At 43.6% G+C, this 26733-nt stretch overlaps 2 protein-coding genes across 2 annotated transcripts; both read right to left on the bottom strand.

The window, feature by feature from the left end:
- Positions 1-214: 214 nt before the first annotated feature.
- On the bottom strand, positions 215-7402 carry VSTM5 (V-set and transmembrane domain containing 5). Its single transcript, XM_058849996.1, has 4 exons — positions 6895-7402; positions 3567-3896; positions 3325-3465; positions 215-1799 (listed from the first exon to the last, which is right to left on the bottom strand). The coding sequence occupies exons 1-4, from the start codon at positions 6977-6979 to the stop codon at positions 1756-1758; spliced, it is 600 nt and encodes a 199-aa protein (XP_058705979.1). The 5' UTR covers positions 6980-7402; the 3' UTR covers positions 215-1755.
- An 11793-nt stretch (positions 7403-19195) lies between these two features.
- Positions 19196-26495, bottom strand: LOC131578042 (high affinity choline transporter 1-like). Its single transcript, XM_058836465.1, has 8 exons — positions 26318-26495; positions 25204-25317; positions 23479-23634; positions 22864-23012; positions 22267-22410; positions 21158-21311; positions 20093-20310; positions 19196-19675 (listed from the first exon to the last, which is right to left on the bottom strand). The coding sequence occupies exons 1-8, from the start codon at positions 26493-26495 to the stop codon at positions 19196-19198; spliced, it is 1593 nt and encodes a 530-aa protein (XP_058692448.1).
- Between the last annotated feature and the right edge of the window lie 238 nt (positions 26496-26733).

Raw genomic sequence — 26733 nt, 5'->3', positions numbered from 1 at the left:
ATTTAGGGCCCTAAAAGAACCCCTAACAATGTTTTCAGTATTCTATAATCATGCTTTACCAATTCAAGTTTGGTGATTGAAATAGATGCACTTACAGTTTCCCTGTTGTCAAAGCTCAGTTCACTCAAAGACACAAAATATGGGCAATACACATTTAAAGCAGAGAACTGGAATAAACTGTTTCTTTTCTGTACTGTATCTGATACTTATTTCATTTCTCACCTTTTTTGACCTGTTCTAGATGTAGGAAGGAGCAAACAGCTGAATCTGGTACCTCAGTTTATGAGTGGGAGAGAGGCCCATTGTACTAGAAATGGCCAGGTCAGTATGGGATGGCTTAAAGGTATTGTGCACAGGGTGCTTTGGCTTGTTTGGCACCTACCTCCATCATTATGCACTTGGTGATAAATTCCCTGAATGTTTTCCCAAATGGAGCCTATAGGACCTCTGCACTTGAGCATCCCAGTCCCTGACCAGAGGGAAAGCTCTGTCAGCCTGTCCTGTAAAAGGTTTTTGCAAACAGATGAAGTGTGCCAAAGGTAGGAGCAGCAGTTCAACTCAAACAGCCACATGGCAATCTACAGGCGCAGACTAGTCCATGGTGTGTGTCTTCACAAGTTCAAAGTTTATTTCACACTGCAAAATTCTCATTACAAAAGCAAAACAATAATTTGGAACTTGGTCAGTTTACTGCTTTCTCACTGACAAACACAAATATTATTTCACCCAACAGATCTACAGATGGAGAACTGTAATATGTGCAATATGCAGATTCAAGAAAACATTAGTTAGGTCACTTTGTATTTTCTTACAACATAGGGAAAGCAAAGGTGGCTTCTCAACAAGAGCAATTTTAGAACTGTATTTGTAAATACTGTATTTCAAAGTAATGCTGTTTTAACTTTTCTGATAGATTGTTCATCACTGGGCTATGTTTGCAAAGGATATCTTTCACAACAAAACGGTTCAGTACTTTGCCACTCCACTGGTGTTGTGTATATCAGTATTTTATATATATATTTATATATCTGACCTCCCTAATCTTTATAGACAGTGTCCTCTTTAGTGCCTGCCTGCACTGTTCCTTGTACAACCACCTGCTCTAGTAATGTCATAAAATGTGTGTTAACATCCATCCTGGGGCAGCGTAAACAATTGGAAACACAAGTGGGAGAACTTTGACCAGCTTAGCATTCTTTCAAAGTCAGTTTTGTCCCATGAAAAATTGTAGTTTGTCTTCAGAGCTTCAGGAAGCTCCTTACACCCAAAAGTAGCAGCACAGGTGAAATAAACAGGATTCAATGCTTGCAATTAATTTTTTAATGTAATACTGTAATTAGGTATTTAATTTATTATGTTGATGGATGCTAATGACCACTCTGTCTGTAATAGGAGACTTGCTGTATCCAAAATACAGGTGTCCTTCAAGACCATGATAATTTCCTTTATGGGTTGATCTTAGAGGCTTGGTTGGTTGGTTGTTTTTAAGAGTGGTAGAGGCTGTAGATTTTATTAGCTAGCCACAAAAATGTGTTCATGAAGCATACTCTTTTTTTACTCTGACCTTGACTAGCAGAACAGAAAATTTACCAGGTCAAAACAGCTCCATCAGACATTGCTGGTTTAATTACTTTGCAAGTCAGGATGTTTCTGCCGTAGTCACAAACATTTTACCTTCTAGGTTTGTTCTTGCTTTCTTGGCCAATACTTTCTCCTGAGGTAGAATTGTTATTTTTATTATGATACAGTCCTTGGCTAACACTCGATGGTTTCCAGTTCAATCTCTTCTGTTGTACTTGCTGTAAATAAAAGGATATTGTTATTGATTGGCAAATGGATTGGAAGGCAAACATTCCAAAATTAACTGTGCCGAGACATTTTCAACTTTTTAATATTAGCTCAAGCTTGCTTATTTAAAATTAGGTTTTAAATACATATTTTCAAAATATTTAACTGCATAAAGAGGTTCTCACAATCTTTAAAGTGACAACGATCTCTTCCAGTACAAGGCTAAAGGCACTAAGAAAACTAAGTCCATAGGGCCGGTTCTTACATCTCTCTTCAAGATTTCTGAAAGATGGGCTCTTCTGAGATACAACTGGGGCAGAAATTAGGTCTCTGCTTCAGACCATTTCCTGGGACATCACACAACAAGTTTCTAGAACTGTGCTTTCCTGAACTCCGCCATATGCTACATGAAAATGTCTATTCAGTTCAGCTCTGTGGGAAGATTGGCTTCAGCTGGAGGAAGAGGCTTTATCTAAACAAAATCCTGTATATTCTGGCATGATAGGAAAGTTTTCAGTAGCTACAGAAGCTTGTGAGTGGTGTATATACCATGAAAGCAGCAGCAGCCCTTAAAAGCTTTAGGTGAGTGACAGGAGGCAGCTCAAACCAAGTTAACTTCTTCTTTTAGGTTTTGCAGAGTTGACATGAAGTCTGGGCCATGAATCTTAGAATGCTTGTCTGTGTTGGTCTAACAAAATACTGATAGCTAGGCTGCTTGTTGTAATGTAACACTTACTATAGAAGAAATACAGACCTTTTACCTAGAGGGCAAGAAACCATGAGTGGATCTGCACTTACGAAGAAGGGAGGTAAATATCTGAAATATTTTCAAGTGGTAAAGAAAACCTCCCATTTCCAAGATGTGCCTAAGAGCTTCATCCCAGGCCCATAACGTGCACCTTGTCTGCCTAGGCCAAATATCCCTGTCAGTGGCTTGGAAATTTCTTCTCTTAGTATGTCCCTTCAGTGTAGCCCTTGTGTTCCCCTGACCTGCTTTTCGTGACTGTTGTCTTCGGTGTCAGCTTTTGATACTACTCAGTATTTGTTGGAGTCTGCAACTGAAGCAAAAGTGTACGGATGAAGAGGGGGTTTGACAGGAGGAGATGCAATCCTCCACCGAGGACTGAACTGAGGTAGGGGCGACTCTCAAGGGTCATTTGAATATTTTCCCCTAGAATACACCCTCCTGATGTGAACTCAGAGTTGCTCATGCTCTTGACTTTGTCTCCTGCACTTTGATGGAGGGTCATTGCAGCTCTGGCCTTTTCTCCCCAAGTTTTGCAATCAGCCATGTTGGGAAGTATTTTATTATTTCTAATGTGAAAACATATAAGGTAAATGTCCTGTGGATTGTTCCTCAACTAAACACCTGTTACTCAGTTCCTTCAGCTAGTAAGGAGTTAGAACAGGATAACTGATCTGAGCCCTTCAGTCTTGTTTCTCAGTGGCCCTGTTTAGCACCTTTATGGTACAAATTTTAGGCTCAAATTTCAGGCTTGAAGACTCTATACCCTGACTACATTTTTAGAGAAATACCTGTTAGTTTGTGTGTTGTTTTCTTCTGAAATAGATGCAGAGATTTGTTACACAGCCACATGAAGCAGATTAGAATGGCAGACACTGCAGCGAGAAATGTGAAGAGAACTGCTACAAAATGCAAATCTTCATAGATAATCTCTGTAGGGAAAATGAAAAAAGAATTAATATTATAAAATTGATTACAAGCAGATTGATGCTGAAACACAGGGTAAAGCCAAGAAGTCCCATCTAGTTTGTACCGTAAACATTGACTATGATGGTGCCATAGGCATTGGTTCCATGCTCCTCCATTACAGTGACAAAATAGTAGCCGGCATCTCTCATGCCCACATTCCGAAGCTGTATAGAGCCATTTTCAAAAGTAGTCACTCTGTCCTTGTAGACTGTGGATATGTTGACATAATTCCCACTTCTCCACTCAACAATGCTGGTGGTGCCCCAGCTTGACACATGCTTCCACTCAATGGTAGCCACGCCTCGGCAAGAGTACTCAACTGAGAGCAGGATGTTTTGTGCCACTGTTGCATTGATGTTGGGTTGTGGGACAACTATGGATACTCCTCCAGGAGCTGAAAGACAAAGGAGAGTGGTAAGCCTGGAAGTGATGCTGCACCAGGAGTCCAGGGCAGGTTGGGATCTCTGTATCCTGGTGATTTATCCTACCTATCTCAGTGATCTGTTTTAAGAAAGGATAGATTATGCTTTTCAATACCTTTTTCTTTCTGCTTTCCATAGAAGTAACAAACATACATACTTGAAGACTAAATACGCATTTATAATTTGTGATAGCAAAAATACTTCCACTGTAGAAGACACATAATTGAATGTGTTTCAATGTTTTAACACCACACAGAAAGGGACTTTGGATAAGCATAACATTTTCCAAAAACTGAGCAATGCTCTTTTGTTCATCAGTAGCTGGCTTTCTTTAAAAATCCTGCATTTACATGGAAAGTTTAGTCACCATGTCCAAGGTAATCTATCATATTCATTAACTACCACCCCCCAAAAGCAAGAACTGTAGTAGGCAGAATGCAAATGTATGTAAAGTCTTGGCAAGGACTTTGTTGTGTTTTCAGTATGTGTAATCAACATTAGAAATATGAGCTTCTTAAAGGTGGACAGTTAATAAGCCAGTGCAGATAAATCACATGTAACCAAAAGTTTCATGTTTCATGAGAAGCCAGGGACTTCATGTTCCTGATGATATCCGGGCAAAAATGCATATAAAAGAATATTTAATTCTCACCTACTTCCTCCTGATGTGATAACGGAGCTGTTCATGACACTGTGAAACTGAACCGACGGCTTAGTTTAATGTGTAACTGCAATAATTTCTGCTTGCATTTGGTGTTTCTGCATGAAGATTTGGATGAACACCAAGGTTGGAGTTTTAACTGGCGTATATTTTTTCTTTTTATTTTGAGACCCTTGGCTAAAGACTGAAATCCTGTTATCTACCCACAAAAATCAAAGCAGACGAAAGGCAGATAAAGCACAGAGTAAGGCTGAATGCCTTTTCCTGGTTTGGCTTGGAGCAGCTCACCTGCTCTAGTCTCTTACTGTAGGAACAGCCTAACTTCAAGAGCAAAAAGAAAAAGAAATGCTGACCTGTAAATGTCTGTAACCCAGTGTGGGAGTGTGAGACTGAGACCCTCAGCTACATTGCATGAGTGCAAAGCAGAACACCTGGGGATTATCCTGGAGGTTCTGCAGACTCTTCCAGGAGAAGAATGATCAAGAAAGGAAAGAAAAAAATGTCCAAGGGAAAAATATTATTTTTTAAAAAATCTTAAAATAAGAGCCCTCTATGGCCAAAATTCCACAGCCACTACAAATGGAAGAGACAGGTGAATTATAACCTGACTCTGCTGTATTTTGGATCTGTAGCAGAATTCACTAACTGCTGGTCAGGGTAAGGTACGAGAGCTCAAGAAGCCAGTTCAATTCCCAGGCTCTCATCTACAGTACCAAATAGGATCTAGGCTTTTTCCAAGACAACACTCCTGGGCTCCCCCCTTCATGAGCATTGTCATAACCATGCTGCCCAGTCCCCCTGCAAGAACATCATGCTTCTGGGCAGCTCAGGGCATCCTCAGCTGAGCTGTGGTCTGCTGTTCAGCCTGTGTGCAGGAGAGACTAACCAGAGCTTTGAAAACGAGGTTTGTGCCAGCTACAGAAACAGAACAGCCGGGAACCTCTGGTAATCGCTGCAAATTTTTCCAATTGTTTTCTGGTCCATGTGTTTATTTAAAGGCCTTTCCCACTGTTTCTGACCAGACAGGAGCTGAGTGTCTCCCCTCAGTGACCCTTTCATGTTTTTATAGAGGCTTTGTTTTGAACACGTGATTGCAAGGTAAATGTAGAAAAAAAAAATAATTCAAATCTTTCCATTAAATGATTTGCAAATATGTCCTGTCCCTACCTGGCATGCAAAGCTAAAAAAAAGCAGTGCAGTATCTAACCATTCTAAAATATTTTTAGTAGGCAGTGTGCCTAGATCACCTGAACTAGTGGAATCCAACAAAGTTGCACCAGGCTGGAGAGCAAACATCACACCCACAGGCAGCACCCTACGCAAGGTTTCTGTGCTCTGCTGCTCGCAAAACCAGCCCCTTCACACCCAGTAAAACACGCACCCAGGAGGAGAGAGTACAGGGGCCGCTCAGAGCTCATAGTTTGCCATCCTGGCTCGCTGCTCTACGCCCAAGTATTTGCCTGGCCAAGAGTCAAAGTGGGAAGTGTGGCTCTGCGTACCAGACCTGGCCGTGGCAACGCAGCTGGGCCTGCAGTGGGGAAGAAAAAGGCTGGCACCGAGGGGCCTCCACGCAAGAGCTCTGAACTGGGGGGACAGCTCTAAAAAGGGCCTGTGAAACCCTGCGGACTGGTTCTCCACCCTTTGGTGTCCTGCTTGTGCTCACTTGTGTTGGTGGAGTGCCGTGACCAAACCGAAGTCCCTGGTGGCGCTGACACCGCGGTCCGCAGGCGAGGCGGGGCTGGCCGGAGCCTCCTTCAGGCCCCTCTGCGGGAGAGGTCCGGACGGCTCTCTCTCTGCGTGTTGCCCCATCCCCACACACCTCCCGTGAGGGTTCTGCGTTGGAACCCACCTTCCCTCCTCACCGCCGCCTTTCCCAGCGGGACCCGACACCCCTCGGGCTGACTAACCTGGGTTGTTTCCCCCTCCACGCCTTGTCCCCTCGGTGCCTGGAAAAGCAGCCGCGGGGGACGGCGGCTGCTGGGGCCGCCCCTGCCGGGAGCGGGCGTGAGGCGCTCCCCCCGCGGGCGCGCTGGTCCTGCTCGGCTCCCCCGTTCCCTCCGAGCAGCAGGAGCGGGGACGAGCCTCCCCTGAGCAGCAGCGATGCTTGCCTGAGTCTCGGTACGTCCCGTCCCCATCTCCTCCCCAGCCGCTCCCGGTTGCGGACGGGCTGGGCAGAGCGCTGGCCGCGGGCGGGGGTCGGCGGGCTCTGCACTGCCCCGGGGATGCCGGGCGCTGGGGCTGAGCCGGGGAGCCGGAGGAAGGAGCCGGGGGACGGAGCGGGGGAGGCAGGGACGGGGTCGGACACTTACTCTGCAGAGCCCACCCGGCGGCCAGGCAGAGGGTGACGGTCCCCACGACGACGCCCCGGCCTCGACAGCCCTGCAGCGGTCTCATCAGCGGGAAGCCGGTGCCCCAGGGGTTGCATTTAAGTGGCTGGGCCGGCCGGCGCGGCCCGACCCCGGGCGCTGCCTGCCCCAGGCCTCTCCTCCGCTCTCTCCCTCCTCTTCCTCCCGCTCCCGCCGCAGCTGCTCCCAACTCCCCCCCGCAGCGGCCCCCGGGCGCTCCCCCGGCTCACACCCCGCGATCTCCGATCCGGGCTGGACATGCAATTGGCTGAGCAAGGAAAGGCGCTGCCCGGCCGCCGGCCATCGCCCAGCCGGGAAATGAGTGCGATGGGCAGCCGCGGAGCCCTGCCCTGCCCGGCCCTGCCGGTGCTCGGCCGGAGCCTGGAGCCGAGCCCGGGATCGGGACACCTGGCCGAGGAGGATGGTTTAAGTGTGATTTGGCATCCGCAAGGGAAATTTCACTTCGGGGTGTTAAAACTGACTTTTCTGCTCCAAGAAGTCTGGTGATGCTGTCGGTGAGATGGGGATGGGGAGAGGGCTGGAGAGCAGCATCTCTGTGTCCCCAAAGATTATCTCAGGTGACTACGCTGGAAAATGAACCTGGTTCCCATCCCACCGTACCCAGCACACGCACTAGGTGCTCCTCTCTCCCTTCTGTTGTCGTCCAGAGGAGGTCCCCAGAAATCCTTGCAATCCTTGTGCTTCTTTCAGAAGCACCGGACAGTGTGAGATAGTGGGAAACATGATTAGAAAACATGAGAGTCCCAATCCTGAAAATTCATCCTTGCTCAGAGGCATCCTGGTATAAGGCTACCAGAAGCCATATACACCCCCAGGAGACCTGCCCCTCTGACCAGGGAGTTACACACCAAATCAGCCTTTTTGCAGATTTTCCATTCTCTTTCTTGCATTTCCCTCTCCTCAAGTTTATTTAGTAGAGTTGTGGATTAAAGAGAGATGTTTCATGGTGCTGGTCAGCACAGGCTCCTCAGGGTAAGTGGGAGGAAAGGGCAATCACCCAGGTGACAAGGGACAGTTGTGATCTGCCCAAGCCACCTCTGCTGAGTAGCCACTTTCCTCCTGCACTCTAGGGAATAATGCAGGTTTCCTTATGTACTGGCTGGCTGTCAGGAAAACAGGCGAGTCCCATGGGGGGTCTGGATAGCTGAAACATAGCTCTGGGTTGGGGGCTGAGCAGGAGTGAGGCTTGTGCAGGGCTCAGCTGCAGGGGACCCACTCCTGCTGGGGCTTTTCAACCAAGTGTGACGCTATCATGTGCTGCCGTGCTCTATATGGCATTATAGCTTCTTTCATACACATTTCAGGGGGGACTTCTAGGAATTAAGCCAGGCCTTGACAAGAGACAGTGCAATCTTCATGGACTCCAGGGCCCAGATTTTGTTCAGGTGCAAAAAAATCTCCAGCTTCACCAACTTCTGGTGCATTTCCTTAAGTTTCAGCGATGATACTCAGATGACAGGGCAGGGAAAGAGAAGTCAGTGAGGATGTACTGCCCAAGTATTGGATCCCACGTAGGTTTTGCAGGCTGCCGTGGTGCTGGGGTTGCCTGGAAGTGTGTTTGCACTCAATCTGCAGAGACAGGCCATGAAATACTTCCCTTCTGCCTCATCTGTCTGAGCTGCTCCTGTGCTTTGCCAAATCCCCTCTGCTGTGTCAGGCCGACATTGTGCCTGGGTGTCCCTGCTGAAAATGTAATTCCATGAAGAACTGTATAGTGCTTCTTTCTGCCAGATGAAGTTTCCTCCTGATCCCATCACTTCATGGCAGTTTTATTCCTCAGAGCATTAAAGAAAGTCTCATGGTGATGTGACTGTGTAATTTTCCTTTTTTATTTCTTGCAGCCTTTATTTAAATTATTTTTGAGCTCATGACCCAATGAACTATTTTGGCAGCACAACTTATGAGCTATATTCTCATATAAAATTAATTGAACCCTGCAGATTTTAAATGTATCAAACTGGTTGCATTGAATAAATGCACTCTATTGGAAAGACAGATATTAGTAATGAAACTGAAATACAGGCTTGGAGCTCCTCTCAAATTTTGGAAGTTTTGGCTACCGTAGGTCAAATGTTCAGTCCTGTGATAAAAAGAAGTCCTGTGTTTGTGTTCGGCATCAATAATCAGGAAGGAACTTGTAAATTCCTTCTTTTTAAAGGGAAAATTATAAAATATTTAGGGGTTGGGCTTTTTTAATATAAACTGTACCTCAAGAAATACATATCACAAAGTGCTCAGCATTAAGAAAGCATTTCATCAAACTATTATAAACCATATTTATTTGAAAGCTGGCTGGTTCCTCTTTCCCTGAGAGCCCCTTGGAAGCAGTGATTCCTCCCTCTGTGCTGCAAACATTCCCTCTGCAAGGAAGGAGATTTCTCTTAAGCAGAAATGCATTGGGATGTGAAACAACAGTGCTGGGTGACAGCTGGCCCATTGGCAAGGCAGGGGAGCAGCAGAGGACAGGGGCAATTTTCAGGGCAGTCTTCATGCCTGCAGCCTGTGGAGAAGTGTGGCCATGTGAGCTGCACTGTGGGGGTGGGTGCTGGAGGCCATGGGGTACAGCCCCATCAACAAGGGACTACAGAGAGAATTATTTGGCTTCAAGGAATCATAAAATCAGTTTGGCAGGAAGAGATCATCAGGCCAGCCATTAACCCAGCACTGCCAAGTCTGCCACTAAACCATGCCCATAAGAACCACATCTACGTGTCTTTTAAATATCTCCAAGATGGTGACTCCACCCCTTCCCTGGGCAGCCTCTTCAAGTGGTTGACAACCCTTTCAGAGAAGCAATTTTTAGTAATGTCCTCTGGTGTAACCTGCAGTCATTTCCTCTTGTTCTCATGATGGCTGGATTATTGATTAGCAACCAATCTAACTGAATTTAACCTTGATGCTTGACCCCTCTGAGTCCCCCTAGCAGCTGCCTGCCTCCCAGCACCCCAAAGGCAATGGGAGATGAGCTTCTGCAGATGATATCACCTGCTGTTGGGCTAGAGTTTGAAGAAGATGCTGTGGACATCCTGGGCTTTGGTGCTTGGGCATTGGTGCAGTGCTTCAGCAAGGAAATTGTTTCTGCCAGATATGAGTAGAGGGATGCACCCTGCCTGGCTCTTCTGCAGGATTTAGCAGCTAACTTTACAGAAAAAACAGATTGGAGTGTTATTGCTAATTTTACTTACCTTGGCATATTCATGATGTATTTTCCTAACAAAGTTTTTATTAAAATCCTGTCCAACCACATTCAGATGAGGGTAATGATATGCCACTACAGGTTGTGGGTTTTCCATCCATTAATGCTGCTTTTCTGATTTTATTTTTCTCTGCTTGTCAACCAGCAGTTCTAGGAAACATAAATGTATCCAGTAGTATAATACACACTGTAAAAAATTAGGTTGTCTTTGTTTAATTACAAAGTGGCCTTAAACGACCAGGCTCTGGGAATGACTTACAAGGTTTGAAAAACATTTATTTTTGCCATTCCTACCCTGCTGTAGACATCTGTAGATTCTACTGTTACATGCTCAGTATTTCAGGTATTCCTTCCCCTTCCCTTTGTTTATTTCCATTATTTTAAATTATTTTTTTTCCTTTCTTCTCATTGCCAGAAATGAAACAACAATCTCTCAAGCTTGTCTGGAGGGCCTGATTTCTCTTTCTGGTGCCATTAATAATAGAACAAAACCACATTAACGATTGCATCAACAGCCAGATAGGAGCCAGAAAGCTCCTTTTGCTCTCTAATATGCTGCATGAGTACACTGAAGTGCTTTATACAGAGAGTATTTTGCTTTTTTTTTTTTCTCACCCTTTTGCATTGATGTCTTTTTTGGACTTGATAAACAGCTTGACTTTGTTTTTGCTGAAGAAAAGATAAAAACCACCAGAGTTAAATATTCAACGAGATTACAGACCTGAGATAGCCCTTTAGAGCTAATTTCATTCTGCAAGAAACCTGAAGAAATGTTGACAGCGACTGCAGGGCGTTACATCTGCCTGGTTAGATGGACTGCAGAGGCTGCCCACCATTGGTTTTGGATGATGATGCGGTGAGCTGGCAAAAGACAGCAGGAGAGAGCTGCAGGCTTCCAAACCAGCAAAGGAATGCGCACCTGGCACAGGAGTAGTGAAAAAATAGGTAACGTTCTGCTGGCCCCTCCTCTTTCACTTGAGGTTAGTCATCCAGGTTTAGTTTATTCTGATCTTCTGGAAGTGAGAAGAACATTTGTTGTGAGGTCTTGGTGTATAAAAACATTCCTTCCATTTGTATAAGATGAAAAAGGATTTTTCAGCATCTGAAGTAAAACCTGGTCAAATCTGCCTTTGCATGTCAGTGGTTTCTTTTTACCTTTTATTTTTCTCTGCAGAAGCATGGTACAAAAAGCCCCTTTCTTACCTCAAATCAATCAATAGCTGTATGAAGAAAGACAATAGGCAGTTCTGGTCTGTCAACATTCAACCACTTTTTAAGCTATCTAGACTGCCTATATCTTCTTGTGGGTTTGGCCTGTGGGTTTGCAGGTTAGGGAAATAGAAAAAATCAAATGATGGTGCAGAAATGTTTATCTGAAAATGCACAGATGTTTAGTAGAAGGGAGACATTTGGAAACAGCTTTTGTGAAATGGGAGATGCTCAAAGCACACCTTTGAGTGGGGATGGCTGACATTCGCCCATGGGATGCTGCAGTGGCAGTGAATATCTTCCAAGACAATACATCCTTCCTCTATATTCATAAAGAGTGGAATATCCCCATGTTCTTTCAATGGGAAACCAAAGCACAAAATTGTTTTTTTTTCTAGGAAGTTTATATCAAAACAGAGAAAATAAATCCTCACTATCTTCAGTCTCTAAAGTGGTCTTTATCCTGCCTCTCTGATCAACCTGTTCTAGTATTTCACCACCCTCACTGTAAAAAGTTTCTTCCTTATATCAAATCCAAATTGAATCTCCTCCAATTTAAATTAACTGATACCCTCTTTTCCTTTCACTACAGCTGCTCCTTGGCTTTCCTCACTCTATCTTTACCACTCTTCCCACTGTTCCTGCTCCACTCTCTGTGCATTTCCTTCTTGCCTTTTAGTTTCTCTAGCAGATCTCAACTCAGATGTGATGGTCTCTTGCCTTCCTTTTCTTATAGATTTCTTATCTTCATATTTTCTTTAAGATTTCTTATACCTGGGGATTGAGAGCTCTTATGCTCTATGAAAAATGTCCTTTAACATCTCTCTCAGCTCACTTCTGCTCCCTTGCCCTTGAGGGCAGTTTTCCATGGGGGTTTATTGACTAACTCTTTGAAGGAATGGAAGGGTTTTTTTTCTCTAAAATTCAGTGTCCTGATTTTATTCTTCACCTGACCTTTATTCCTCAGGATGTGAACTCCACTAGTGCATTATCACTGCAGCCCAGGCTGCCTCCAATCTTGTGTGTGGTGGTAAAAATAACTCAACTTGTGTTGTGGTGGTAAAAATAAAGTAAAATAATAATGAAATTCCAAATAAATAAAATAATTATGTTCCACTTTGGACACCAGAAGGTCAGTCATTCCTACAACCCTTTACCTCACATAAATGTCCCAAGTTATTGTCTATTGATATTGTCTATTGTCTATACAAAGAGTATACAAGAGGTGCCTTTAGCACAAGGAAGATTCACTGTTTTCCAAGTTTCTGGTTCAACTTTGCTGGCTGATGGTATTTTTCACTGTTGTTCATTAGCAATATAAATATTTTCAATTAGAGAATTCTGCAAAGTGAATGGCATGTCTATCCACTGTGTGCAGAATGAAAACAGTTTCAAAAAGAGAAGGGACAAATGCAAAAGGGTCTCTTGTGTCTTCCCTTTTCTCCATTTTCCCCCTCTTTTTCAACTCCTTTTTCTCTTCATTGCTGTCCATTACTGGAATAGCACAAGCTTTATTAATCTCAAGTCTTGGGATGCTCCAGTTGCTCAGGCCTGTCTCTCATCTCTGATTTGATCACTGTGATTTGTCCTAAGATGTAGGATATGTACATTATATCTTAATCTGATATGTACAGATTGAGCGACAAGTAAAATTAAACATGAGTAATAATTAAGAAAAGCAATAATTAAGCATAATTAAATTGGTCTATTTGAAATGGATTGTTTCAATATTCACAGTTAAGTCTTAACCACACTTTTTATGTGGATCACCTAAACAGCTCCCCAGTTCATTTGGCCTAAATTCTGTGCAAAGTATTTACTTTGACCTGCCCTGTCAACACATCTGTGTCCTCATGGCATCTGAGCTGCCCAAACCAGGGCTCTTTTTTTCTACTGTTGGTTAGGCTCGCTATGGGTTTGCTGAAGCAGTGGGCAGGGGCTGCCACAGGGTCTCTCTCGAGAGCCAGACTCGATGATCCTCGCTGCAGGTAACCTCCTTGTCTGTGCTGGTTCCCATGCCTGGACACAGCACATGCAAGGCAGCTGGGAATACAGAGCACTGAAGTGAATTGACTTGAGCCCGTTTGGCCCTGCAGAAGAGCTGCTGAAGCATGTCAGGCATGTGGCCTTTCAAATAATGACTGTGATTGAGCAATGGTGGTGTAATTATGGTGTCTCCCGTGGAAACAAGTACAGGTAACTCAGGGCAGTCACAGCTCAGACCCTTGCACAGGCACAGTGGGTGGTTTCCCCTTGGAGTACCACACACGGATGTCACAACACCAATTATAGCTTTGGCCTTATGCCCCACCTCAGCCTATGTGTGTGGAGGATTTAGGAACTGCTCCCAACACATCAGAGATGGAAACTTGATTTTTTGGTGCAGGATGGATAGGTGGCTGCTGGAGGAGGTCATGCAGCACCATCACTGAGAGAAAGACTTTCTTCCCTCATCTTTGAACAGATTGCTTGGGGTGCTGATAGAGGACACAGTTCAGATTTAGAAATCCAAATCACACTGTGTTCTTGACTTCTTATTGTTGGAGTTCAAGGGTGGCAAGCAGGGCTCTGAGCAATGCCAGCATTAAGCTAGAAATGGCAGTGGTTACCTCAGTGGTACCTGATTGCTAATCTCCAGCAGGGCTGGGACAAATGAGGAACAAACAACATTACTGGGATTTGTCAGTCTGAGCTCTGGGCTGGACATCAGGTACCCTAGGGCTACACTGAATGGATTCCTCTTAAAACAGAGGGAGAACTTGGAGAAAAGATTCCACTTTTATTGTAGCATTTTCAGTGATAGCAAATCTAGCTCAGCCCTCGCCAACTTGCTCTATGTATGGACTTTACATTTTAAATGCTGAGCCTCATTTGAGTCTTAATTTGTCTAGTTTTAACTTCCAGACAGTAGATGTTGTCATAAACCCTGCCTGGGAAGAAATAAAAACCAAAGAGATGAAGTAGCAGGAGCATGCTCTGGGTAAGATTGATCTCGCCTAAATCCCGACATTGCAGTGCATGGCATCACTCACACCTTCCTTTGAGGACAACACAGCCAACAGCTGTTTTTAGGCTGTGATACACTTGATCTGTCTGTAGACACCTGCATTGGATTGTCCATAGCCAACACTGACCTGCAGCTCGTTTGACCAGCTGAGCACACAATGTGGACTGCTCCTCATTGCCCACCCAGTCACTGGTAAGTGCAGTTCCATAACACAGTGCCAAGAATCATCCTCTCTACAGGTTCTGACACTGGATGGTAATTTCCTACTTGTAATTACATTTCAAACCTGCCAGTTGTTAATCTACCTAATGCACATGGCATTATTTTGTATGGTTCTTCTTTCTTAATCAAATTTCAGTCTGATACTATCTCAGATGCTCCAAAGATGAACTGTAAAAATGTCAAAGAAAGGCAAGACAATGGAAGCCTCAGGGTATCTCAGTGGCTCCCACCAGCCCAGGCAGCAACAGAGTACTGCTGGATGCTGGTGTTTGCTGCTTTATGTAGCAGCTGTCTAGGCTGAGAAAAGTTAATGAAAACTGAAACCGTATGGAGTCATTGTCACAGACACTTCTAAGGGTCAAAGGAGGTAAATCCACATGTGGAGAGGTAAACTGGGGCCCTGCAGTGCCCAAGTGAATTTTTTATAAAGGGGGAAAAGAAAAATAAAGGAATATTGAACTGGAAGCTGTAACCCATGAACAGAATGGCTACAAGTGAGTTGGGTCATTATCCCCCACACTAGCAACACCTCAAGGACCTTGTGTCTGCTGGACTGGAACAACTAGGTGTTTGGGCATTAAATATAGGAGAGAAATACTCTCATATTTATTTTACTTGCAGCTAATTGCTTCCAAAACTTTGTCTGACCTTGATGAATGTTTTCTTTTTAAGCTTGCTGGGGGATGTTTGGAAGAGAGAGTCATATAAGGATAGAAAATTGTAAACATTCATGAGAGTTACAGTAATTGTGTCTTTGCCATTTTCCTCGCTTCACACAAAACAGAGCGCTGTTAGTGGTATGAAATTTAGGGAAGCTTTGCAAGGGCCAAGTATGGCTGAGTATGCCAGATATCCCTGACAGCAAAGACTCTCGTGTTTGAAGTTTCTGTGGGTTTCTGTGGTGACGCTGGGTGGTAACATGGTGGCGGTGGTGACACTTTTCAGCAGTGTCTTTCACTGCTCTCTCAGGAAGTTATGGATCTGTTGCCTGCTGTCCTGGCTTAGGGCAAATTTGGGAGGAAACTTCCAAAGGGGTCCCTCTAGAAAGCAGATTCAAGCAGCTCTCTACTGGTTCAGGAAAAGATTTCCTTGGAGAAAGGTGGAAAAAACCTGTTTATTTAACAAGCAAAGTATTCACAAGCATGAAAAATGAATAATATTAAACAATAAAACCTCTCACTGTTCTGAAGAGATGGCAAATTCAGAAAGTCGTGGGGGTTAGCTCAGCTCGCTCAGTCTCTTATCAGTCCCTCCAGTGCTGGAAAATGCCACGTCCTGGGTCCTGGTGGGCCACAGGTGTGAGTTCCTGGTGCTCTTCTGGGTTTTCAGTCCAGAGCAGGGCCGATCAGTTCCAGGGAAAGAAAAACCACAGTCCAGGGAACTTCTCTGCCTCAGCTAGCTAAAAAAACTAAATAACATGCAAAGGACAGCTCTCTTCCTCTGCCTGTCTGTGCTGCAGACAACACAGTCTGTGAGAAGGAAAGCTCTTATCGCTATGTTTTTGAATACAGCTGCCTCAGAGGTTCCACTGCTTCTCCTCCCCCCCCCCCCGCCCCTTCACTCTCAGATCTACCTTTAAGAGTGCAAAACTTATTTCTGGGCTAAACAGACAAATGAGGATACAATTCAGCATCATAAAGTCACCCCAGGACACCTGCCATGCCAAGCCTGTTAGCACAGAAAGGCTTCAATATCAAACTTTGGGTCTCTGCAGGGTAAAAGCAGGAGAAGTTGAGCACAACAGTGGAGTAAACAGGTATCTTGAGATGTAGGCATTTGCCTGTCAGAGCTGCTCTGTGGGATGGATCCTGGGCTGCATCCAAAGCAGCGTGGTCTGCAGGGTGAGGGAAAGGATTCTGCCTCGCTGCTCTGCTCTGGTGAGACCCCACCTGCAGTGCTGTGTACAGCTCTGGGGTCCCAGCACAGGAAAGATATGCTGAGAGTGGGTCCAGAGGAAGCCACAATGATCAGAGGGATGGAGCACCTCTCCTAGGAGACAATCTGAGAGATTTGGGGTCGCTCAGCCTGGAGAAGACTTCATGGAGTCTTCATTGCGGCCTTCAAATACCTTAAGTGGGGCTTATAAAAAGGAGGGAAAGGGACTTTTTGTATGAGCAGATAGTGATAGGACAAGGGACAGTATTTTTTAAATGAAAGAGTATTTTTAGATTAGATAATAAATTCTTTACTCAAACATTGGTGAGGCACAGGAACAGATTGCCCAGGGAAATTGTGGATACCCAATCTCTGGAAGTGCTCAAGGTCAGGTTGCTAGTAAGCAGCATCCCCGCCCATGGCAGGGGGCTTGGAACAAAATTATCTTTAAGGTCTCTTCCAAGCCCTTAACATTCTTTGGTTCTATGGTCAGGAAGTAGGGTGATGATCTTAGCATGAGGACATTGCAGTTTCAGTCTTATCTGGGTCATGCAGCAGGTCTGTGCCCTGGTTCAAATGCAGCATGTCAGCTTTGATCTGCACCAAATAGGGGGATTGACAGGTCCCCAAACTAGGTCACCCCTAAATCTCTCAGGGGAGTATGCTTGAATCAGCATCCAGCAACTGTGATTTAACAAGAACCCTGTTCTCCTGGCATGGAGGTAATGATAACTTTGGTGCCTCCCTTGCCTAAGCACAACCTCACAGGCTCCCACTCAAATCACTCCTGTGTGAAAGACTCCTGTGGGTGACTGCCTAGGGCCATAGTCAGTGGCCACAGTCAAAAACTTTTGATTTTTAAACCAGTTTTTTTTTTTCCCTTTTCTAGACACATTATAATTAATATTTCATGGCAGTCTCTAGACACACAGGAGAGAATTTCTAGTCTTGTTTTAACAAAATATATCAACAGGACTGCTGTGCATTGGAAGGTTAGTGTGCCCAGGTGTAAACTAACACTAGTACAAAACATAAGGTTGTGTGATGTTTTTCTGATGAGGAGCAGAATCTCCACCTTGCTGAGGATGGATATTTTACAAGAGATGAATGATCCCCCACAGGGAGCAGAGCCCTCCTCCTGAGTGAAAACAGTTGCCTTGGTACAATTCAGAGTCTCATGGCTCCTTGCTGAACATGCTGAAGTAATGCAGTAGCGCAAGTGGAACTTCTCACCTTGTGCACACACATGCTGGAAATAAATCATAGAGCAGCACCTTTTTTTCACCTCAGCAGCTCATTTAGCTGTGAGGATTACTCTGCTACAGGATATTTTGGTTATATGGTTTATGGTTGTTTTGGTTTAGTAAATACCTTCCTTTCAATAGTGCCAGGTGTTTCCACTCACAGCAGCTCCCACAACCACTTTGGGAAGGTACTGTGAGTGTGGTTCCTGCTGGCTCTGGTGCGTGGATTGCAAATGACCCCCAGTAAGATGCTACACAGCTGCTGAGGAAAGTATAAAATGGCAGCCATTTGTGAGCCATTACTATAGAATCCTCCTGAATCTATTTCAGCACTCATATTAACGATCCATCTCACTGAGGGATATTCTCAGTCCATCAGACTTCAGGCTAGAGTCCAAACTCACTATTTATCTGGGTTTCTTGTCTTCCAAGCCATTAAGAATTTATGCAAACAAGATATTGGGAGCTTTTCTGTGCTCATCTGTGGCTTGAATCTTCTGGGATCTTGCCTTCAGGATTTTAGGATTTGTCCCTTCAGGAAAGTTTAGGATCAGTTTCCAGCACCTTTCTGCCATCACAGTCCTCTGAGTCATCACACACCAGTTTGTCTATGTTACACACCATCTTGTTGCTGTGCTAGGGTAAAATCTTGACACAAGTGATTTAACAGGTTTTAGACAAAATTCATCCAATAAGTCTGTCTGGCACCTCTGTTTTTCTACCTGGTTACATTTTTGTAAATAGTAGCTATGTAAATCTTAGTGAATAGTTAAGGGCTGTTGCTTTATCTTGCTTACCTATTGCTGCCCTACTAGGTAGTATAGAGGGGATGTCTCACGCATTCCCCAGCTGGCAGATTCTGCAGTGGGGAGAGACGTGCAAAAAACTTTTGCAGTATGAAGGAAAGCTTTGTAAAGCATACAAGGAATGGTGCAGAACTGATATTACTGCTGCACTGCTGTGTCAGTTGCACTGCTTTCAGTAATTTGTGTTTTCAGAGGTTTGATGTGCTTCCCCAGGGATGATTATGCTAAACCCTGTGCTGTGTAATGGGAACAGGTCTGCTCACCTTTTTTTTTTTTTTAATCAAGAATACCCAATCTATCAGACATTAATCTGTGGTGAGAAAAATATGTGACTTGGGAACACCCTAAGTGTTGGAGCAGGATTATAGCTTTGCTTTCAGGTGGAATACCAGGGGCATCTCGAAACAAGCACTGCTGGGGCCCGAGGTGACCCATGGTCACCACCACAAGATTGTGCTCCATAACCATGTGACTTTAATCACTGCTCACTTCAAACTCACATATTCTTGGATGAACAGAATGCCTCTTTATTTCTCAGTGAGAACTTTAAATAAATCATTAGTGAAGAAAGCAGAGTGATGCTCTCTGTGCTATGCTCTAACTGCTGAACACACTGTGGCCTTTCAAATGAAGCCCCACATTTAATCGTGGTTCTCTTCTAGTGCAGTGGTTGTTGCAAACGGTCCTATTTCTCCACCTGCTGCAAGGGGATGAGGATGGCAGTTCCCCTCATGACATTGCAAACATCCCAGCTGCGAGGGAGGAGGTTTCTCTGAAACAAAAACTTGGCCAGGTGTGAAACAGTGAGGATTGTGCTGGAGGTGAGAAGCATGGTGAATGTTTTAAAGGGGAAGAGCTGGCTGTAGGTCCCGTTCACCAGGGAGCAGGCTGGGTAGCAGATGACAGGGGGGATGCTCAGGGAAGGCTCCCCTGCCAGTAGCCGCAGCAGGAGCCCAACCAAAAAGCCAGCAGCTGATCCATAGGTGTTCGTGCTGGGCGCAAAGAGGGCACAGCAGAGCTGGGGGAAGAGGAGGGCGTACACCAGCTCCCCGCTGAGGAGCCAGAGGTCGTAGACAGAGCTGGAGTAAGAAGCCAGGCCAGCTGCCCCAGCCCCAAACACCAACATGGAGATCCTCATGGCCCACAACACCTCTGTCTCTGAAGCCTGTAAAGCAGAGATTGCAGCATTAGAGACACAGTGTTTTCTGGCAGGATGGCCAGCAGTGCCCTGGCCTGGGCTGGTTCTCCCCAAGCTCTTGAAGCTTTCAGCACCGCTTGCCAACAGCAGCCAGGCAAAGCTGACACCCCAGGAGGGGCCCTCTGATTTTAAGGGCGATGGTTTTATGCTGTTTCCATTAATACCTTAGTCCAAATTTTGTACTAGTCATGCTAGAATGAGCAAAGCACACCAGTATGGGTATTGGCACCCCTACCAAGGATATGAACATTCCTGGCTTATGTTTGGAGCTCTATCTCCAGAAATCAGTTCAGCAGCTGAAGGACACACACCTCCAGTCACAGACTGGTTTAGAAATAATTGCGAAACAAGACTGTCTTTTCCTGACACCAAAGCTACTGATACCTTTTTCCTCAGGATTTTCCTGTAGATATTGTGAGCGAACATGGAGCCAGTGGAGAGAAGAGCTGAATCTGCAGAAGACATTGAAGCAGCAGCAATGGCTCCCAAACCAGTAATGGAGATATACGCTGGGCAGAGATGTTGTAAAACAAGTGGTAGTATCATCGCTGACTCCCCTCTCTCGAATGGACTTGGAAGACCATAGCTTGTCTGGTTCCAGTCTTTAAAACAAAATGAGGAAAAGTCACAACAAATCCTTCATGGACATTTCTGAACTTTGAAATTGCCTTTTCACAGGGGCCAGTCACAGAAAGGCTAAGAACTGAGATCCACTCAGTATTTTAGGACTTAGATTGATTTTTTTTGGTTCTTTTGTGAACTTTTGTGATTCCTCTTAGCATGCTGCAGCTCTCACTAGATCAAAAAATTCCCCTTTTCCTCAGAAGCATCTATAGAAATAGGTGTGCTTTGTGTGATTCCAGAATTGGCTCAATTAAAGGTCAACCTCTAAACACTGCTCATGAGGAGAAGGGAATCAGATGAAGTCATGACTTCAGCTGATTTCTTTAAATGTTCAGTGATCTGGCTGCACTTTTACCCTTGCTCACAGCCAACACAAGACTGATTCCCTGCATGGAGACTGTGAGTTTATAGGACTGAACTTCTTGATTCCTTCAAGCAGGAACCTTATTAACAATCTGTAGTAATGTTGCTGGGTCTTACATGTCTGAGGCATGAACAGAAGGAAGCATAAAGTTTCTTCTTTAATAAGGTTATACAAAGTTTTAGAGAGTCTGCCTTCATCCTTCCTCAACACAAAATCTGGGAAAAGTAATTTCATCATAAGTAAATAGCTTTAAAAAGGTCTTGGGGCTGGTTAAATGTCTGTAAGTAGTTGTGCAGTCTAACTCAGAGGGCTCCACGTTTTCTGGTATGGATCACCTGTCTTGGTGTCGAGGACCATGGGATGGGGTAATTTCAAGTTTCTGAAAGGACTTCTTTGGATCCCATTTTAATCACCCTTGCCAAAACTACACTGAGTACTCAGAGAGAAATGACTCATTTTACCCGTTGATGCTGCGACTGCCCCAATGAGCACGGAGGGGATGGCCATTGCAAAGCAGCCGAGTCCAGAGAGGCAGGAGATGAGCCTTGCCTGTCCTGTCGAGGCAGCAGAGAGCACCCTTTGGAAGTAAGTCTGCCACGGGATGCTTCCAAGCACCTGAAACATGCATCGGTTACCAGTGGTACCCACGAGGCTGCTGCTAATCTTTAGTGTTATCAAATTCTCATTTCAAGTGCATAAATATTGCCCAGCTCTAACTCTTGAGGATAATATTTCTGATATTTGAGAATTCCCTTTTCCTTTGTTTTCATTGCAATGGGTGTGAAATTTTAATGAAAACAGGTTAATGGTTTGGCAGATGGAGAAAGCAAAAAAATGGTTGTTTGGAATTGTGAATCAGGCACAGATGAACTGAAAGGAAATTTTTTCAGGAATGCAGCTTTTGTAAATAAATCTACCCAAACTTAGCAATTCTGCTTTTAAAATGAAAAATAAAAACATAATTTTCAATTTCTTAGCGCACAAAATTAATTGGATAAAATCTGAAGATTCTGTCCTCACCAATCAAGCTTCTGTGTGTCCCTATTATCAATTTAGTAAGAGCAAAACAACCTTCTGGAGTCTTGGCTATATTGGTAACTCAAAAGTTGTGTTGGGCAGCGAAGCCAATCACACTGTGCTTGCTGATGACCTGCAGTCATGTCATTTTAATTTATTACTTTTTTTCAAATAGAGGGAATTTTACATATTTATGTTAAAAGCACACTATTGAGGCTGCAAGACCAGTGTCTCAAAAGGTAGGAAATGCCTCATTTAGGTGTCAGGAGAGGAACTGGCTGCCTGGATGGCCTTACCCAAGGGGTATGTTCCTCCATGTGGGTAAAGGATGGAGTGTCCCTACTGCTTCTTTTCATTCCGCAGCTGAGCCCTGGATGTCCCCAGTCCCTTTAGGTTGCTGCAGGGGGTGCTGAGAGACAATTTTACACCTCCAGCCCGTGTTAACTGGCCTTGCAATGTAGGGCTTCTGGCTGGTAGAACTCACAAGCTTTCCAGACAGAAAGTCCCCACACAATTCCTCCTCCCAATCACTCATCCAAGAAATACTCCATACCAAGTAGAAGAAGTCATCCAGCCACCTTCCAATATACTGTTTTTCTACCTTCCCAATCCAAGGGTCTTGGTAAGACTGATGGGTTGCAGTGTAATAAATACTTTCCGTTGCTGAATTCACCAGGGCAAAGGGAATACAGATCCACTAGGATAGAAATGGAAACTGTTAACCGTTTTCCCAGTGACCTTGTTCTTGGAGAACAGATATTTAAGTTAAGCTAGAACGTAGTTACATAAGATTAACCCTAGACTTAGAATCTTCCATTCTCCCCCTTCCTTATTCTAAATCTACATGTTTCTGGTTCATGACATCATCAAGAACATGAGTCTGTAATTCAGGTTAATTGGTATTTTCTGTAGACAAATCTCTCTCCATTCAAGATGGTTCTAGAAAGGTTCTGCAAACTTGTGTGAACACTGTCTGAAATGCATAAGGTACAAAGATTTATGAGGCTGTAACATTTTTCAGGAAACTTGTTCTCCTGAAGAGGAACTGTAGGTCAAGGAAGTTATTTTTGGTCTGAGGCATGCTGAAAAGAAGAGCAGGACTTTTCCCTGTAGTTAGAAAACTGGTACCAAAGAAATGCACAGGACTTGCCAGGCTGAGGGTAATGAAAATCATCTGGATGACATCGGTGTAGGCAACTGAGTAGAGGCCTCCCAGTAGTGTGTAAAGTATGACAGTGCATGCCGAGATGGTGATAGCCAAAGAGCCGCCAATATCCAAGATGACCCTCATTGTTGCTCCTGCAGACAAGGACAGCAGTCAAATATTTTAAGACAGATTTCATATGTGCAGAATACAAAATAAATAAGGATATGTTATTTCCCTGGTACCAGTACAACATACTGTATGAAAAATGCAGTCTAGAGAGAGCGTGCACAGTGGGAACTCGAGAGAGCCCATGATTCCTTCCTTCTCTTACTGCTTCACCTTGCTGCATGGCCATTGCCAAGGCACTTCGCCTTTTTACATCTGCTCTCCTACAGGCAAGAGGAAGGTACAAACTCACATTTGAAGAGTTTTCTATTAAAATATCATGAATATGTAGCACTATTTATTTTAAAACTGAAATCTTTCTAAAAATGAGAAATGCTTGCTCCTCTCACAAAAGGAGACATGAAGCACAGCTTGCCACAATTTCCAAATGTGAATTACACTCTGTTAGTCCACGTGACCTTTAACAAATATAACAGGAAAGCAAGTATTTACCAAGGGATGCCAGGATAGCTGCAAACCAGAACACCTCTCCTAGCAGTGATGGAATGAAGAGTAAGGTTCCCATCATGTTCCCATAAGTTTCTTGAAGGGGGTCCATCACGGTCACATAATTCTTTGCTCTCATTGGATTTACAAAGAAGAAACCACCTATCGGAAAGTAATGATGTTTTGGTAGAATTCTGCATGTTTTATATTCCAGGAAAAAAAAAGAAATAAGAGTAATATAGTATGTGCATATCAGACCCACCTAGTGAATGTGGAATTCATATATAATGGACCCTAGAAAATGATGTGGCCAACCAGACACCATGGTTTAAATCCACTTGCTAAATGTGGTGTTTCATCCATTCAAGAGGTCCCTGTCAGCTTATAGCTGATATTTATGGCCGTCCACTTTTGGCACACCTAGATCTTTTTGGAGTGGCTGCTGGAGACCAGAGAGAACCTGTGGCACCCCAAATGGCCCAAAATGCCTGTGTGTCTGTAACAGGAATTTAGGTCAGTGGATACCCATGTATAATCTCCTCTGCATCCTCAAAGACCTATCAATCTGACCCATAAAGTTTTTCTGAAAAGCATCCCGTGGAAGATGTCAGTAGACAGAGTGAAGCATTGAAGACTCATATTTGGCTAAAAAAGAGGCAAAGTTTTGTCCTTGGTCATGTGATACGACCTGTTGATATATGGTCCTTTTCTGATTAAAGTTTTCATTTTGGTGGCTTCATTGTCTCTTCCCAGAACTATACTGTTTTAATCTGCACATTGAGCTGAGTCCCACCCACCTTCATCTAAATATTGGACCTCAGATGTGCAGCCATGTCATTAAAACCAAAGAATACGTATTGTGTCTAACCCTGAAGCCAACAGGACTGCTTGTCTGGGCACTACTGACCTGAGCAAAGATTACAGGATCAGACCTGCACTCCTCTGTGTCATTAGTAAGAATTACTCACATAAGCAGTGCTGGCAATATATTTCCAAGCCTGATTCATATTCATGTCAGTTGGACTCTTTTCTTTGACTTGAGAATAAAAGGTATTGTTCTTTTAGAAATTCCTGTGTAAGGTCTGCATAGGTCTCCTTGCTTTCATCATCCTGTGTCCCTAGAGAGTTATGGTATAGCACAATGTGGCCTGAAACAACTTGGGTCAGCAAGAGAGCTGAACCTCAGCATGAGTCCAGTAATTCTCAGAGTTACAAATGGCAACTCAGGTATAGAACACTGCATACTTAGCTTAATTTCAACAAAAAAATCAGCTTGAGATCAGCTATAAAGTGGCATTAGTTGAATGCACAACACATTCATCCTGAGATGAGACTACTCAGAAGAATGTGTTTTAGTGGAAAATCAAGATACTATTATTTCATCAGACAGAAATTCCAAGGAAAAAATTAGATATGAATACTCTCAGTAGTCTGTGAATTAGAGACCATGTGAAAAAATCAGTATGCACATAGACACATTCTTCTAAATCCTCAGATAAAATTTTTGTCCTATAAATTACTACAAGCAGGCAAAACTCTATATTAGCTCCAAGCTACCCTAACTTATGTGTCAGTTCAGAGGAGAGCATTATAAATGCTTCTTCTCCATATACGGAAGACTGAAAAAACAAAATCACATTTAAAATGTGCCTAATATTCTGTTACATATCTTAATAGACTCCTATGATATATTTTTAAAGCTTATGTGTGCTAATTACATTAATTATTTACCAATAACAAGGGATAAGGCAAATCCGACAGGTGCCTGGACCCACAGTAATCCTTTCGAAGGCTGGTAGATGATTTCTGCTGTGCTGGCAATATATGCTCCTCCAACCCAGGTGGCTGTAAGCATGGAAGATGAAAAGGTCAGAATTGAGAGACATATTGTCAACTAGCCCTGCAGAACACTCTGAGAGCTTGTAAACATTTTTCACATACAAATATTCAATTACACATCTATTTTCTTTGCAGTTTTCTGCTATACAGAGATGTGCTGCTGACTACAGGAAATAGTATTAGAATGTCTAAATAATTTTCCAGCTTCAAGAATGGATATCTGTGTGTGTATGGAAAAGCTCAGTGTTTAAACATTTATAGGCTATTTGAATATAGTAATTTTTATTAACATTTTTTTCTCAGAGGAAGACTTTTGTTAGAGGCAATGGAAATGTCTTTGTATAATTGCCCTCACTCGAAAGCATGACTTACATGTCTAAGGAAACAGACATTAGAGAAAACAAATGCAGACAGGCAATGTAGTCAGATAACAAACCTACAACAATGATTTAAGTGTTTTAGCCAGGCAAATGCCACTGGGGGATGCCTTTACAAAAAACAGGTCAGGGAAGTAAATTTCAGATTATGCCAGACAGCAAGGAGAGAAAAGGGAAGTTGAGGGAAACTCTCTCTTTAAGAGAGAGACCAATGCTCACGATGAGTGACAATTTATTTCACAGAGAACTGGACTATTCTGTGAGTAAAATTCTTCTGTTATGTTAGATAACAGAAACTGGTTCATGATTAAGACCACAGTCCTCCTTAATGAAAAGTCTTGTATTCCTTTGTCACTCTTAAATTAAACTCTTAACTCTTAACTAAACTCTTAAATTAATCTCTTTAATTTAAGAGAATCTACATAAACATTAGGTTCTGCTCAGTGTGAAGAGGTTTGCAAGAATCCATCCCAAAATGATTCATGAAACCATACTCCTTTAAAGTCACACTTAGGCAAAATCTACCCTGACATTAAAGGAGTTCATTTCCTTTGAAAGAAAAGTCACCCAGATCTATGCAATACATATGTTTTAAGAAGAGTTTTTAAAAGTCTTTTAAGAAAGCTTACCTGTTGCAGTAAACAACCCAATGACAACATTTATATTCCTGCCTCCAACCATGGCCATCTCTGTTGGGTTCCTGTTCTGCTGATCCTTTCTGCTTTTCCAAGAAGCCCAAATTCCAGTAGCTAAAGTTAATATAAAAAATACACCCAGAGATACTAAGCCTGGTATATTTAGAGCCATTTTCTGTTGCTTAATTTAGGTTATAGAGAGGAATAATGGTGTGATGATAATGTTCTTTGATCGAGTACACAATCTGAAAAAAAAAATCAGTGGAAATAGTGGTTCCTTGTAAAGAAACTGCTGAGTATTTGCTGGACTTTGCAAGAAAAGCAGCAGTATGAAACAGAGTGATAAGCCCAAAAAGAGAACTGGATGCAGAGTCTCAGTCTTTGGAAAAACACTGGCAATTCTGCAGCCT

Source organism: Poecile atricapillus, chromosome 1, assembly GCF_030490865.1.
Source record: "Poecile atricapillus isolate bPoeAtr1 chromosome 1, bPoeAtr1.hap1, whole genome shotgun sequence".
NCBI classification, from domain to species: Eukaryota; Metazoa; Chordata; class Aves; order Passeriformes; family Paridae; genus Poecile; species Poecile atricapillus.
This window is presented reverse-complemented; position numbering and strand designations above follow the sequence as displayed.

Excerpts from the sequence above, each read along its gene's own strand:
- LOC131578042 (XM_058836465.1), bottom strand. The coding sequence starts at position 26,495 with ATGGCTCTAAATATACCAGGCTTAGTATCTCTGGGTGTATTTTTTATA. Across the intron at positions 20,311-21,157 it reads GGCAGTCGCAGCATCAACGG|ACTGGAACCAGACAAGCTAT; the intron begins GTAAAATGAGTC and ends TTTGTTTTAAAG. Across the intron at positions 19,676-20,092 it reads GGAAAATCCTGAGGAAAAAG|GCTTCAGAGACAGAGGTGTT; the intron begins GTATCAGTAGCT and ends TCTGCTTTACAG.
- VSTM5 (XM_058849996.1), bottom strand. The coding sequence starts at position 6,979 with ATGAGACCGCTGCAGGGCTGTCGAGGCCGGGGCGTCGTCGTGGGGACC. Across the intron at positions 3,897-6,894 it reads CGCCGGGTGGGCTCTGCAGA|CTCCTGGAGGAGTATCCATA; the intron begins GTAAGTGTCCGA and ends TTTGTCTTTCAG. Across the intron at positions 1,800-3,324 it reads AACAACACACAAACTAACAG|CAAGTACAACAGAAGAGATT; the intron begins GTATTTCTCTAA and ends TTTTATTTACAG.